Source organism: Pristiophorus japonicus, chromosome 22 (assembly GCF_044704955.1).
Source record: "Pristiophorus japonicus isolate sPriJap1 chromosome 22, sPriJap1.hap1, whole genome shotgun sequence".
In the NCBI taxonomy this organism is placed as follows: domain Eukaryota; kingdom Metazoa; phylum Chordata; class Chondrichthyes; family Pristiophoridae; genus Pristiophorus; species Pristiophorus japonicus.
Genome location: NC_091998.1, coordinates 19,401,387 through 19,417,504, shown reverse-complemented (window position 1 = coordinate 19,417,504; position 16,118 = coordinate 19,401,387). Strand labels below are relative to the sequence as shown.

The window sequence follows — 16,118 nt, the reverse complement described above, 5'->3', positions numbered from 1 at the left end:
GGTGCCGAACACAAAGCCTTTTTCAAACTCAGGAAGGCCTCTTGCTGTTCTTTTGTGAGGGTGATGGCTTCTTTAGAGGCATGTTTCCCCTTTAAAATATCATTCAATGGCTGAGCAAGCTGTGTGAAGGAGTCAATCCAATTTCTGTTAAAGTTACACAATCCCAAAAAAGACCTTAGTTCCTGAATAGTGGTGGGTTTTTTAGCAGCCCGAATGGCTGCAGTTCTATCCTGGGTAAGTTCTCTCTTTCCTTGTGAAATCTTTTGTCCCAGGTATACAACCTCTTCTTGGGATATTTGTGCTTTGTCGATGCTGGCTTTATGTCCTTTCAGCCGAAGGTGATCCAGCAAAGCTCGTAAATCTTGTTCATGCTGTTCTTCCGTGTTTGAAGCTAGCAGGATATCGTCTACATATTGGATGACTGTGGATGACAGGGGAGGTCATTCTCGCAAATGGCTTTGTAAAGCCATGTGGAATACCCTAGGGCTGTTGTGGAAACCCTGCAGTAACCGGGTCCAAGTATACTGTTGTCCTTGGACCGTGAAAGCAAACCACTGTCGAACCTCCGGTGCCAGAGGCACCGACCAAAATCCGTTGGCCATATCTATAACCGAGAAATATTTATGTTCCGGTTTGAGGGCATTAAAAATGGTGGAGAGATCTGCGACCAAAGGAGCTTTTTGATCAATACACTGGTTAGTTTTCCTATAATCGACAGTCAAACGCCAAGTCTCATTAGATTTCTGTACCGGCCACACGGGGCTATTGGAGGAGCTATGCGTTTTAATAAGCACCCCTTGTTTCTCCAATTGCTGAATAACCGGTAAGATTCCCGCGATGGCAGTTGGACTGATGGGATACTGTTTAGTGCATGGAGGCTTGGTCCCTGTAAATGACGCAGGCTCCATCTGGAGTAGGCCACAATCGTTCTTATCTTTAGCCCATATCGGGTATTCCTTCAATTCTTCTTTCTTCAAAGTTCTAATTGACCATGTCACCCGACCATCCTCGAAATGCAACGATGAATCTACTTGGATTAGAACGTCCATTCCCAAAAGGGGTTGATCTACTGGACCTATCCAGACTGGCGTGGTTAGTTCATGTGGACCCAGCCCTATAAGTACCGGTGTTGTTCTTTTAATTTCCATTTTATTGCCCCCAACTCCATAGGCTGGACGTGCCCTACCATCCAACGGCAAAAAGTCTCCATATTGTAGGGGTAAACATGTTAATTCCGCCCCTGTGTCTAAAAGACAGTCCACATCCTTATCGCCCACCCTCACAGTTATATATAGCTCATCTCCCCTTTGTTGTATTAATGCGAGGAGAGGGGCCAGGGTGGGCTCTAATCGTTTTTTGCTATCCCAAGTAACTCCTTCTGTTGTTGTATTGTCAGTCGCTTAAATGCTTCTATGAGGTCGTTATCTTGTGACAAGCCTGGCTTGTTGGCTGAATTGTATCCCTGGCTGCGTCCTCTTCCCCAGCCACGACCTTTCTGTTTTGCCCTGCACGTCTTGGCCCAGTGATCTTCTTTCCCACAATAATGACATTTTCCGGGTAATTTTCCTAATAACTGTTTATCGGGATCCTGGGATTTCCATCCCATAGCCTGTACAGCTCGGACTTTAGCTCCCATATCCCGATCTAATTGGTTACATCGATCCACCTTCCCAGTCCGGTAACACTACCTTAAGCATTTTGGACAGTTCTAGCTTTAGACCTACCACGAAAGCTGCTTTCAGGGGTCCAAACACTTGTTCATCCATTTCCTCATCCGTATTATTCATACCCGAATGTTCTAGCCACGTGCATCTAAACCGCTCGTCATATTCCAGGACCTCCTCTGTTCCTTTCTGTTGACAGGCTGCAATTTTTCCCCAGTCTGTCTTAGCTGGACTGAAGGCTTGCAGCCAGTGTTTAATCGCCTCCCATCCTGCATTTAAATCTTGCTTATCCTGCCCCAAAGCTTCTTCTACCTTGTCGTGCAATTTTCTTCCCTGTGTTTTTGGCACCATTATGGTCAAAATTTGCACTCCGTCCCAGGGATGAAGTTGATATATATTTCTTAAGCTGTCCAATTGGTCCCACGTTTTTACTCCCCCTTTCTTTGGATTGGGCAATTCCTTGGACCATTTATCAATTTTCTCTGGGTCTGCCGGATCATGAAATAAGTATTCTGCATACACCCTTTTCCTCATTTTTTTTGGCTCCGCCCTCATCCGCAGTCTCTTCTGATTTGACTACAACTCGTCTTTTTTTAAACGGGGCAAAGCGCACCCCTAATTCGTCATCCTCCGACCCTGTATCGTCGGAGGATTCAGAATTCGTATCTATTCCTCGGTCGTGTCTTCGGGTTTGCGCTTTTAATTTATCCAAACATGGGTACCCTGGGAATTGATCAATACGTTTTCCTTTTCCTATTACTGTCTCTTGACCTAATAATTTTTTCCATTCTTTAATTTCACCTTTAAGATCTTTAACTTCCGCTTCCAGCTTTTCAAGTTCAAGCTTTTTCTGTCGCAGCTGCGCACAAACAGCTTGCAATTGATCCTTTGTACTGGTCAGTTCTCGATCATGTTGGGAACGCATTATAATTTCATTCCGCTTTCGAATCTGGCCCATAACCGCTAGGGACCATCGAGTTCACTCTTTATTTTTCATACGGGTCGTTTTTCCCCAGACCCTTTTAATCTCGTCCAAGGACCATTGTCCTTTGGAGGTTCCGTACTTTTGTTCGATCTTAATACAGGTTTTAGATAAATTGAATTGTTGCTCTATGTATTCTTTCAACTGTTCGAGAATTAAATCTACCGAAACGTCAGGTGGTGCTTGCCCGCCTTTAACAGTTGTAGGCAATTCTTTGCTCTTATCTCCTGCTGCCATAATACTGATTTATTTACTGGGGTCTCGAGTCGTAGGCTTTCTAGCCGATCAATAGGTCAGTGATTAATTAACTAACACACCGCCGAAGTTTAGACGTCTATGGGACCTCGAGCCGACTACCAACCGGAGGGTTCGCAAACCGGAGGCTTTCGGAATCGCGTAGAAGGAGAGGCGAATTTAGACTTATGACCGAGGACTTTTTTAAAAGAGGTGTCCTTATCTCAGTATGTAGGTCCGATGTCCAAAATTCAGTTTCTTTCCTCAGCGATCGTGTTCGTGACGCCAAAATTGTTAGATCTCTTAATTTCCAATGAAATACGAACTCCGATTGTAGTTTTAACTGCTTTATTTTTGGCAGACAGCAGTAACAAGTTCTTGGCTTTAAGCCAGGTCTTTGTCCTTCTGGGACCACATGGTCAAAATGGCTGTAGTTATACCTGGATCAATTTACAGAAAATAACTCGCCTTCTTTGACCTTATTGGCTCAATTAATAGTCTTTTAACCTTTTAATTGGCTCGCTACTCAAGGGTCCTAAAATGTCAAGTTGATTGATGACTTAATGCAACATGCTGAACTGCATGTAGCAGCCTTGACTTGGCGGTCTGTGAATTTTCACAGTCTGTCTAAATGCAGCCTGTTTGAATTCTCTATCAGAATCCCTGGTCCAAGACCGCCCTAAATGGAGGAAGAGCATCCGGGGGGACGCTGAGCACCTCGAATCATGCCGCCAAGAGCATGCAGAAACCAAACGCAGGCAGCGGAAAGAGTGTGCAGCAAACCAGACTCCCCACCCACCCTTTCCTTCTGTCCCACCTGTGTCAGAGACTGTAATTCCCATATTGGACTGTACAGTCACCTGAGAACTCACTTTTAGAGTGGTAGCAAATCTTCCTCAATTCCAAGGGACTGCCGATGACGATGATGGTGTTTACATCTATACACATATATATATACTCCTTTGAACCATCAAAAGTATTTTTTCAGTTCTACAACACTTGAGGCTTTATTCAAACAAATTCAACAGAAATAGACAGCTAAAACAAGTAAGTGATTTTTAAAATCGGTGGGATTCCAGCTTTAATATGGTCTGTCACTCTCCCAATTAAGACATTACAGTAACGGCTTGTAATATTTCCTTGTATAGCTTGACGCTAACATAAAGGAAATGTTGCAATTCCATCAACTGTGAAAGTTGCAAAATGTCATCCTTTCTGTCATTGACCCTGCCCTCAACTGTATTTAAAACCTTTCCATGACCTCATTGCAAAAAAAATGGTGTTCCAGGTAATGTTCTAAAATATAGCATGAAATTTTCGCAAGGAATCCTTTCAAATGTACCTGATATGTGTTACTAAGGCTTCAGAGACGTTGCATGGCAAAGTCCCCTGCTGCATTTACATTTCTGGACCTGTACTGTCAGTGGCAAACTGACAGTGTAAATGGGAGGGAGGTGCACACCATCAAAAGAGGCAGTTTTCATTGGCACTTGAGTGGCAGCATGCCCTCCAGCAACAACATAAGCAGGCTTAGCCATTTGAGGTGTGTTTTTAGCCGCTGGCGGGCAGGGGCATCTGAAGTCTTCTCACTCAGCCTGTCGACGTGTTTAACGCTCCCCACCTTCACAAAACAGTAATGTTTCTCAAATCCTGTAGGTGACATCAGGGTCTTTTGCTTTTACAATCAACTATTGGACCAAAATAATCCTCACCTAATGGTTCTGAATTGTTTAAAATAAGAAAATTTGACAATAAACATTTTTATATTTGAGTCCAGTAATTCATAATTGAAAAAAATAATGTTGAAAAGAACTAAAGCCTATAATCTTTTGCGATATTAATGTATAAATGGTTAATATCTCTATTAAATTAGCAGATAGAAGAATGTTAAGGAATTCACTTGCTAAACTACCAATAGCGATTTACTGGTTTCATGTTTTAAAGGGATCTCTAATAAGTTTATCCTGAAGGAAATGTCAATACTTTATTCACAATGCTTTCACTCATGTAATCTGCAACATTGTATTTTTACCACTTCTGATGTTTCAGCTTCCTGTAGTACATTGTTAGGTAGGATGACTTTAAGACTGGCTTTGGTCCTGTGGTTCGTAAGTACAATTTATAAACCTGAACGAAATGTATCTTGCAAAATATAGCGATCTGTTTTGTTCATGAGCCAAAGGGGTACAAATTGCCCCCCGCGCGAAACGGGGCACACGCACCCGCACCCTGTTTTAGTGGTTTTTACCACAGCTATGGTTCATAAAAACGTAGAAAATAGGTGCAGGAGTAGGCCATTCGCCGCTTCAAGCCTGCACCATCATTCAATATGATCAAGGCTGATCATTTTTGCAACTTTAGTACCCCATTCCTGCTTTCTCTTCATACCCCTTTAGCCGTAAGGGTCATATCTAACTCCCTTTTGAATATATCTAATGAACTGGCCTCAACAACTTTTTGTTGTAGAGAATTCCACAGGTCCACAATTCTCTGCGTGAAGAAGTTTCTCCTCATCTCTAATGGCTTACCCCTTACCCTTAGACTGTGACCCCTGGTTCTGGACTTCCCCAACATCGGGAACATTCTCTATCTAACCTGTCCAATCCCGTCAGAATTTTATATGTTTCTATAAGATCTCTCATTCTTCTAAATTCCAGTGAATATAAGCCTAGTCGATCCAGTCTGTCTTTATATGTCAGTCCTGCCATCCCGGGAATCAACCTGGTGATCCTTCGCAGCACTCACTCAATAGCAAGAATGTCTTTCTTCAGATTCGGATACCAAAACGGAACACAGTATTCAAGGTGTGGCCTCACCAAGACCCTGTACAACTGCAGTAAGACCTCCCTACTCCTATATGCAAATCCTCTTGCTATGAAGGCCAATATGCCATTTGCCTTCTTCACCGCCTGCTGTACCTGCATGCCAACTTTCAATGACTGATGTACAATGACACCCAGGTCTCGTTGCACTTCCCCTTTTACTAATCTGTCACCATTCAGATAATATTCTGCCTTCCTGTTTTTGCCACCAAAGTGGATAAACTCACATTTATCTACATTATATTGCATCTTCCATGCATTTGCCCACTCACCTAACCTGTCCAAGTCACTCTGCAGCCTCTTAGCATCCTCCTCACAGCTCACACTGCCACCCAGCTTAGTATCATCTGCAAACTTGGAGATATTACATTCAATTCCTTTGTCTAAATCATTAATGTATATTGTAAATAGCTGGGGTCCCAGCACTGAACCTTGCAGTACCCCACTAGTCACTGCCTGCCATTCTGAAAAGGACCTGTTTATTTCTACTCTTTGCTTCCTGTCTGCCAACCAGTTCTCTATCCACGTCAATACATTACCCCCAATACCATGTGTTTTAATTTTGCACTCTAATCTCTTGTGTGGAACCTTGCCAAATACACTTTGAAAGTCCAAATACACCACATCCACTAGTTCTCCCTTGTCCACTCTACTAGTTACATCCTCACAAAATTCTAGAAGATTTGTCAAGCATGATTTCCCTTTCATAAATCCATGCTGACTTGGACCGATCCTGTCTCTGCTTTCCAAATACACTGCAACTACATCTTTAATAATTGATTCCAATATTTTTCCCACTACCGATGTCAGGCTAACCGGTCTATAATTCCCTGTTTTCTCTCTCCCTCCTTTTTTAAAAAGTGGGGTTACATTAGCTAGCCTTCAATCCATAGGAACTGATCCAGAGTCTATAGAATGTTGGAAAATGACCACTAATGCATCCACTATTTCTAGGGCCACTTCCTTAATTACTCTGGGATGCAGAATATCAAGTCCTGGGGATTTATCGACCTTCAGTCCCATCAATTTCCCTAACACAATTTCCTGACTAATAACGATTTCCTTCAGTTCCTCCTTCTCGCTAGACCCTCGGTCCCCTACTATTTCCGGAAGGTTATTTGTGACTTCCTTAGTGAAGACAGAACCAAAGTATTTGTTCAATTGGTCTGCCAATTCTTTGTCCATTATAAATTCACTGAATCTGACTGCAAGGGACCTATGTTTGTCTTCACTAATCTTTTTCTCTTCACATATCTATAGAAGCTTTTGCAGTCAGTTTTTATGTTCGGTGCAAGCTTCCTCTTGTACTCTATTCCCCCTCCTAATTAAACCCTTTGTCCTCCTCTGCTGAATTCTAAATTTCTTCCAGCCCTCAAGTTTGCTGCTTTTTCTGGCCAATTTATATGTCTCTTCCTTGGATTTAACACTATCCCTAATTTCCCTTGTTAGCCACGGCAGTTCCCTTGTTAGTTTAGGTCGACTCTTTCGCAAAATTGTGCTCTTTGTATTTTTTTGTTTTGATCCGGGAAGTCAGTCATAATGGGGACGGTGACTACACCTGAGGGGCAAAAACGTGGTGGTGAAGCAACTGTGGGGCGGAAGTTGGAGGTGGATGTGGAATCACCGCCGCGATGACGTCATCACAGTGCTGCATCACCGCGGCTCTCCTCTTCACTTAAACTTTGGCCCACTGGGCCACCAAGGAGGGGTTAGGCCGGGCCAACAGCCTAGCACCCAAGAGGGGGTGCCAGGCTGCCTGTTGGCGGCCCGGCTGAACCTGGAGGCATAACTGTCGTGCCGACATGGCAGTCGGCCAACAAAGAAAAACACGGCGGCAGCGGCAGTGAGCCCTCCCCTTTCATGGAAGTCGCACTACCGCTGGAAAAGGCCACAGCCTCACTGGACCACCGGGGAAAAGGTTGTTTTGGTACCGCCGGGTGGGCCGAAGATTTTCTGGGGAGAATGTCGCCGTTGGGGGGCAGGGGTGGGGATGTTAGATTGGCAGTGTGCGCAGTGATGACATGCCGATCGGCGGCAGCGGAGCGATAAGGAGGAGGGGGTTCGGGGCACCGGCGGGAAAACTCAGGAGGGCAATTGGGCTAGCAGCGGCCATTCCACCAAAGTCGGAGGCCACCGATTTGCGGTGGTAACAGACCTTGAGGAAAGGGACAATTTCAGACCGAAAATATCTTTAGAAAGTGATCTAACTCTGCTGGCTGATGCTCACGCCTGGCCACCAGTATATATGATGAGTTTCATGGACACTTATCAATCAAGTAATTATCCAATTAGATAATATTACAGGTGGGGGAAGAATTACTGATCCACATTGCTGTGGAAACATACCTGATGTCAAGTGAGCAGAGTCAGCATAGTGAATTGTGAAGGAATCTATAAAATGTTTCTCTGCTTTTCAACTGAATAAAAGCAATAGTCATGCTTGGCTGTAAAAATGTATGCCACACAATCAAATGAAAGGGTGACTGGTCTGCAGTGTCACGGGTTAATGTCACAAATCAACGTGAGGAACAGTTGACAAATGTTGGAATTATATTGTTCAAAATTTTCAAGTGGCTGAGAGGGAATGAGTATTTGATGCTTATTCCTCTACCATTGTGCTGACAAATGAAGTGCAAAGGGACAGGATTTCCGTTAATATTAATCAACAGTGTATAAATCTGACAGAAGTATTGATTCATACTGCTTAACCTAAAAACCAGTAGTGGAGTCTGACTAATTTACTTGAACTTTTTAAACTGCTGAGATGGTTCAATAATAATTTTTTTTTTTACATAATTCTTCACTTATCTACTTAATTTTTATACTGTCAATGCAATACTAAAACTACATTGCAGGTGACCAAAAGTACTTAGTAGGTAGGAAACTAGTGCTGTGCTATCCTCCAGTGTACACGTCATGCCTTGAATTGCCACAATTCATCATTATAGGCAGTCCCTCGGAATCGAGGAAGACTTACTTCTGCTCTTAACATGGGTTCTTAGGTGGCTGTACAGTCCAGTGGGGCAGATAGTTGTTGAGGGAAGGGGTGGGTGGCACTGGTTTGCCGCACGCTCTTTCCGCTGCCTGCGTTTGATTTCTGCCTGCTGTCGGCGATGAGACTCGAGGTGCTCAGCGCCCTCCCGGATGCGCTTCCTCCACTTAGGGCGGTCTTTGGCCAGGGTCTCCCAGGTGTCAGTGGGGATGTTGCACTTTATCAGGGAGGCTTTGAGGGTGTCCTTGTAACGTTTCCGCTGCCCACCTTTGGCTTGTTTGCCGTGAAGGAGTTCCGAGTAGAGCGCTTGCTTTGGGAGTCTCATATCTGGCATGCGAACAATGTGGCCTACCCAGTGGAGTTGATCAAGTGTGGTCAGTCTTTCGATGCTGGGGTTGTTGACGCGAATGTTGGTGCGTCTGTCCTCCCAGGGGATTTGTAGGATCTTGTGGAGACATTGTTGGTGGTATTTCTCCAGCGACTTGAGGTGTCTACTGTATAACAGCCTTTTGTCACAGTTAAGACAAAAAGAAATTCACATTCTTCATAAAGTCATTCTATTTTGTTTTCTAGATTATGCACCTCTGAGCACGAATTCATTTGCAAAGGAACACCAACCCCAACCAGAAATGTGGTTAAACACTCAGAGGCAAAGGTAATTTAGAATATTGTTCTCGTCTTATTGATCAAAGTTGCCCACTACCTATACATAGTCAATAGAATAGCTAGCCCGTCGACATTTCAATTTTATCTTTGTGTTTGCCCTCTAAGACTCAGCATAATTGGTTAGAAAATTAGAACAATTGTCTTTTCATCTCTGCATTTTATGTTTGATTCCAGTCCAGACTAGCTATGTGTGGTGGCTGTAAGGGTCTTAAATTAAATATGTTCTGACAGTTTCAGCCCAGTTCCAAGTAAAAGAGACTTCACAGAATAAATTGATCTGATTTGCAATTTATCATTACTAAATTGTCAGTCCTGAGAATAATTAGCATTGGCTATAGAAATGTCACAATGGTTCATTGGGGTCCTCTGGTGAGACAGCATTGTTGGGGAAATGCACAAAGTTTTACCCTGCATTTAACTTACGCTGGACCTGACCTGGGAGTACTTAATGTTGAAAATGTGAGAAAATATCCATTTCCAAGCGTTGAAACTTTCACTGATCAGTACAAACACTCACTAAAAATAAAATAATAGGTTATCTAGGTTGTCAACGTTCTGTAAGTGTTGCGAGGTTCAGAATAAACCGATTTAATCTAATTTCAAAATGAGTGCTTTCTACAACTTATGGTTCCTTGTATAATTTTTGCAGGCTATGCTAAAACTATTCAGTCTTCTTTGTTATGCTGAACCTATACATCTTCAGAGGAAAGGCTGTTTTTCTGGCCCCACTTTGAAGAAGAGCAGGGAGTCCTCTCGGTGTCCTGGCCAATATTCATCTCTCAACCAACATCACAAAAACAGATTAACTGGTTATTTTTCTCATTGTTTTGGGGAGCTTGCTGTGTGCAGATTGACTGCTGCATTGTCTACATTACAACAGTAATTTCACTTCAAATGTAATTCATTGGCTGTAAAAGAAAGAAGAAAAACGTGCATTTATATAGCGCCTTTCACGACCACCAGACATCTCAATGCGCTTTACAGCCAATGAAGTACTTTTGGAGTGCAGCCACTGTTGTAATGTAGGAAATGCGGCAGCCAATTTGCGCACAAGCAAGCTCCCACAAACAGCAATGTGATAATGATCAGATAATCTATTTTTTTGAGGGATGAATATTGGTCAGGACACTGGTGATAACTTCCCTGCTCTTCTTCAAAATATTGCCATGGGATCTTTTACGTCCACTTGAGAGAGCAGACGTTGGTTTAACATCTCATCCGAAAGACGGCACCTCCAACAGTGCAGCACTCCCTCAGTACGGCATTGGGAGTGTCAGCCTAGATTTTTTCGTGCTCAAGTCCTTTGAGTGGGACTTGAATCCTCAATCTTCTGTCTCAGAGGCGAGAGTGCTACCTACTGAGCGGCAGCTGACAGTAAAAGCATTTTGCAGTGTCCCAAAGACATATAAGGCAATATATAAAGGCAAGTTCTTTCTTTCTATTTTGGATAGAATCAGTTGACTCCCAGAAGCAATCCTGCTCAGACAGCAGTTGCCTTTTATGCTTTTATAATAAGATCCTGTGAGGTGTTAATTCTTAGTCACTGCAGCTGAGGAAGGAAATGAGCTGGCCTTCTGGCCAGCTGGTTCCTATACTATTGCGACCACCAACACATGATCTTCCTCTCTCTTCACTGTGGAACTCACTGGTGTGGGTATATCTGTGCTAGTATTTGCAACAGATACAATGAATGATGCAGCGTACTACAAAGTTTGTTTGCTCAGGCCCACTTGCTGCACTGGTAGTCTGTTACTCCAGGCCTGCAAAAACAGACAAGGTTATAATGCTAGCTCCAAGAGATTCCTTCAAAGAGTGCTTGCATTGTGAATTGTCATGTATCTTACATTATTATATGTAACTGTATCCTAACATGCTATACATGACTGTAATAAGATATGACCTGTAACCACTAGCATACCTTACCACCAGGGTGCACTTGCAAAAGACAGGTATATAAGGGCAGGTCTCAGGCAAGTGCAGCATTCCACAGCTGTGAAATAAAGGTGCAGGTCCAGAGTGACCTTGACTTCACTACATGTCTCGTGTGAATCTGTACTGAGGGGACAGGACTTTACAGTGGCGACGGGTTACGGGATTACAGAATCCACAGAATGGCGAACAAAGGATCAGATGAAAAGTACAATGCGGGAGACAATTGGGAGGACTTTATAGAAAGGCTCCAGCAAAGCTTTGTAACCAAAGACTGGTTAGGCGACGATAAGGCAGACAAGAGAAGAGCCCATCTCTTGACCAGCTGTGACTCGAAAACATATGCTTTAATGAAGGATCTGTTGGCACCCGAGAAACCAGAAGCAAGTCGTTTGAAGAATTGAGCACAATGGTAAGAGACCACCTAAAGCCAGCGAGCAGTCTACACATGGCCAGACATAGGTTCTACAACTACAGATGTTGTGTGGGCCAGAGCATACCCGACTTCGTGGCGGAACTTCGGAGGTTGGCAAGTTTATGTGAATTCTCCGATGAACTGAGGAGAGAAATGCTGAGAGACTTTTTCATTGAAGGAATAGGCCACGCAGGCGTATTCCGAAAGCTCATAGAGACCAAGAACCTGACAGAGGCAGCAGCACTGGTTGCACAGACATTCTTGGTAGGGGAAGAAGAAACGAGGTTGATTTACAATGCAGGTATGATAACTAACGAAATATTGGAACAAGAAGTTCACAGCACAAAACAAGCTGCTACCCCCACACACAGACAAAACCTGGAGAACAGGTTCTCGACAGCAGGCAGAAGCCATCAAGGGCCACAGGAACGGCCGTTCACACCTCATCAACCCACAATGCGAGCAATCAACTACAAACTGAGAGAAACTCAAGAGAGGTCAGCCAGACGCAGCTCATTCTTTGGAAACTCTTTGAACAATGGAACAGGTCTGTGCTGGAGGTGTGGGGGTGGGCACTCGGCAAGGGGATGTCGATTTCAGCAGGCTGTTTGCAGAAATTGTGAATATACAGGGCATTTGGCCCGCATGTGCAAAGAAACGGCAGCTCGGCTGGTATACGAATCGGATGGGTCGGAAAGCGGACCAGAAGATGGTGGGGCAGTACCCGGGACACCGGTGTACAGCGGGTCAACACGATCAATGGCCGCTGCTCCTACAGCAGGACGCCTCCTATAATGATGAGGGTCCTACTCAACGGGATATCTGTCAACATGGAGCTGGATACGGAAGCGAGTCAATCTCTCATGGGCGCTCAACAATTTGAACAACTGTGGCCGCATAAAAGAGACAGACCAAAACTCACAAGGGTCGACACCACACTAAGGACCTATATCAAAGAAATCGGACCAGTCCTCGGCAGCGCCATGCTCTCTGTCACACACAAAGGGACAGTGAACCGACTTCCCCTGTGGATTGTCCCCGGAGATCCCCCAGCACTGCTGGGGAGAAGCTGGCTGGCAAAACTAAACTGGAAATGGGATGATGTCCATGCCATGTCATTAGAGGAACGGACCTCCTGCTCAACAGTTATAAAGCGATTTGAACATCTCTTTCAGCCAGGTGTGGGCACTTTCAAAGGGGCCAAAGTCAAAATCTACATCACACAGGATGCTAGACTGGTCCATCACAAGGCCAGAGCTGTACCCTATGTGATGAGGGAAAAGATTGAACTCGAACTGGACAGGCTTCTGCGTGAAGGCATTATATCACCTGTGGAATTTAGCGACTGGGCAAGTCCCATCGTCCCAGACATGAAGCCTGATGGATCCGTACGAATCTGTGGGGACTACAAATCTACCATAAACAGAGTCTCCCTACAGGACCAGTACCCGCTGACCAGAGCGGAGGACTCATTTGCCACGTTGGCTGGAGGTAAAGTTTTCTCAAAATTAGACCTCACATCTGCGTATATGACGCAAGAATTGACCGAGGAATCTAAGCTACTCACCACCATCAACACACATCGAGGCCTTTTCATGAACAATCGATGCCCATTCGGCATCAGGTCGGCAGCTGCCATATTCCAGCGCAACATGTAGAGTCTGCTCAAGTCCATCCCGGGGACGGTTGTATTTCAAGACGACATACTTATCACGGGCAGGGACACCGACTCTCATCTCCGTAATTTGGAGGAAGTACTAAAGCGGTTGGATCGGGTAGGCCTACGAGTCAAGAAATCCAAGTGCCTGTTTCTCGCACCCGAGGTTGAAATTTTGGGCAGAAGGATTGCCGCTGATGGAATCCGCCCAACAGAGCCCAAAACAGAAGCATTTCGCCTGGCACCCAGGCCCCGGAATGTCTCAGAACTGCATGCCTTTCTTGGGCTGCTCAATTACTTTGGGAACTTTATGCAGAACTTAAGCACGCTGCTGGAGCCTCTCCACGTGCTACTCAGAAAGGGGTGCGATTGGTTTTGGGGGCCGCCTTCAGTAAGGCACGCAACCTTCTGTGTTCCAACAGTGTTTTGACTTTCTTTGACCCAGGTAAAAAGTTAGTTCGCACATGCGATGCGTCAGCGTATGGGGTTGGGTGCGTTTTGCAACATGTCAATAGTGCGGGCAAATTACAACCCATAGCTTATGCCTCCAGGTCACTTTCGCGGGCGGAGCGCGGGTACAGAATGGTAGAGAAGAAGGCGCTCGCGTGCATGTACGGTGTCAAAAAGATGCACCAATACCTTCTCGGGGCCAACCGACCACAAGCCCCTCACGTCCCTCCTATCCAAGAGCAAGGCAATAAACGCCAACGCCTCGGCACGAATTCAACGGTGAGCACTCATGCTGGAATCCTACGACTATACCATAAGGCACAGACCAGGCACAGACAACTGTGCCGATGCGCTCAGCAGGCTACCCCTGGCGACCACGGAAGGGTCTGACGAACAGAACTGTGAGATCGTCATGGCAATCAATGCCTTTGAGTCCACAGGTTCGCCCATGACGGCTCGCCAAATCAGAGCCTGGACGGCCAGCGACCCCACGTTATCCTTAGTAAAAAGATGTGTCCTAACCGGTGACTGGGCAGAGGCTCACGATGCCTGCCCCGAGGAATTAAAACCCTTTCACAGGCACATGCATGAGCTATCACTACAAGCAGACTGCCTGATGTGGGGCAGCCGAGTAGTCAGCCTCTGCGAGGCAGAGAGGCATTTGTCCGGGAGCTCCACCGCGAGCACCCGTTGATCATTTTCATGAAGGCCATAGCCAGATCCCACGTCTGGTGGCCTGGTATTGACGCGGACCTGGAGCTCTGCGTCCGAAGGTGCACCATTTGTGCCCAACTCAGCAATGCCCCCAGGGAGGCTCCACTGAGCCCCTGGCCCTGGCCTACCAAACCGTGGTCGCGGGTGCACGTAGACTATGCGGGTCCATTCATGGGCAAAATGTTCCTCGTAGTTGTAGATGCATTTTCAAAGTGGATCAAATGCACCATTTTAAACTCGAGCACAACCTCCACCACTATGGAGAGCCTCACAACCATGTTTGCAACACACGGAATCCCTGACATATTGGTCAGTGACAATGGTCCGTGCTTCACCAGCGCAGAATTCCAAGACTTTATAATTGACCATGGCATAAATCACATCAAGACGGCACTGTTCAAGCCGGCCTCCAACAGCCAGGCGGAGAGAGCAGTGCAAATCATTAAACAAGGCATGCTTAAAATCCAAGGTCCCACGCTGCAGGGTCGCCTGTCGCGACTGCTGCTGGCATATAGATCTCGTCCGCACTCACTGACTGGGATCCCCCCCCGCGCAACTGTTGATGAAAAGGACTTTAAAAACAAGGCTCTCATTAATCCTCCCAGACATGCACGAAATCGTTGAGGCAAAGCGCCGTAAGCTGCCTGAGTACCATGACAGAAATTCGAGGGGAAGATGAAATGAGATAGGGGACAAAGTGTTTGTACTAAACTATGGCAGGGGTCCCAAATGGCTTGCAGGGACAGTAACGGGCAAGGAAGGAAACAGGCTACTGGTAATACAAATGGACAATGGCAAATCCTGCCGGAGGCATGTAGACCAAGTCAAAAGCAGATTTACCAACAACACTGCGGAACCAGAGGCAGACTACAATGTGGAACTCGCACCACACCTGGTGGACAGACAGAGGGAACAACCTGAGGAAAGGGCAATCCCAACAGACAGCCCAGGCGAGTCAACAACAATCACACCAATCGAAACAGACAGCCCAGGCGAGATACCAGCAACCACACCCAAAGAAAAACAGACACCAAGGCAAACAACTGAACCACAACTCAGACGATCCACGCGAGAGCGTAGACCACCTGAGAGACTGAACCTATAAAGACAATAAGACCTTGGGGGAGGGTTATGTCATGTATCTTACATTATTATACATAACTGTATCCTAACATGCTATACATGACTGTAATAAGATATGACCTGTAACCACCAGCATACCTTACCACCAGGGGTGCACTTGCAAGAGACAGGTATATAAGGGCAGGTCTCAGGCAAGTGCAGCATTCCAGAGCTGTGAAATAAAGGTGCAGGTCCAGAGTGACCTTGACTTCACTACATGCCTCGTGTGAATCTGTACTGAGGGGACAGGACTTTACATGAATGACTGGAAGAGAAAACCTAATAAGGTTAATAGCCTTGATGTTAGGAACTTCACCTTCCCCAATTACCTTTATACTCTCATAACCTATAATGTCCAATGTAGTCTCTTCAAAGGCAGTCTTCTTTCATATATGTTCTGGTATATGTGCCATCTTGTCCTTCAAGCAGAGAATTAATCGTGTGAAGTCGTAAGTTTCAAGAGATCATACG

At 45.3% G+C, this 16,118-nt stretch overlaps 1 protein-coding gene across 2 annotated transcripts in view; it reads left to right on the top strand.

Annotated features, from left to right (window-relative positions):
• spef1 (sperm flagellar 1) overlaps nucleotides 1-16,118 on the top strand; it is an 82,201-nt gene that overhangs the window by 47,765 nt on the left and 18,318 nt on the right. For both annotated transcript variants that reach the window (XM_070865733.1, XM_070865734.1), the window contains exon 5: nucleotides 9,268-9,349. In XM_070865733.1, coding sequence (XP_070721834.1) covers nucleotides 9,268-9,349 — 82 coding nt within the window. The remainder of the gene's footprint in view (nucleotides 1-9,267; nucleotides 9,350-16,118) is intronic.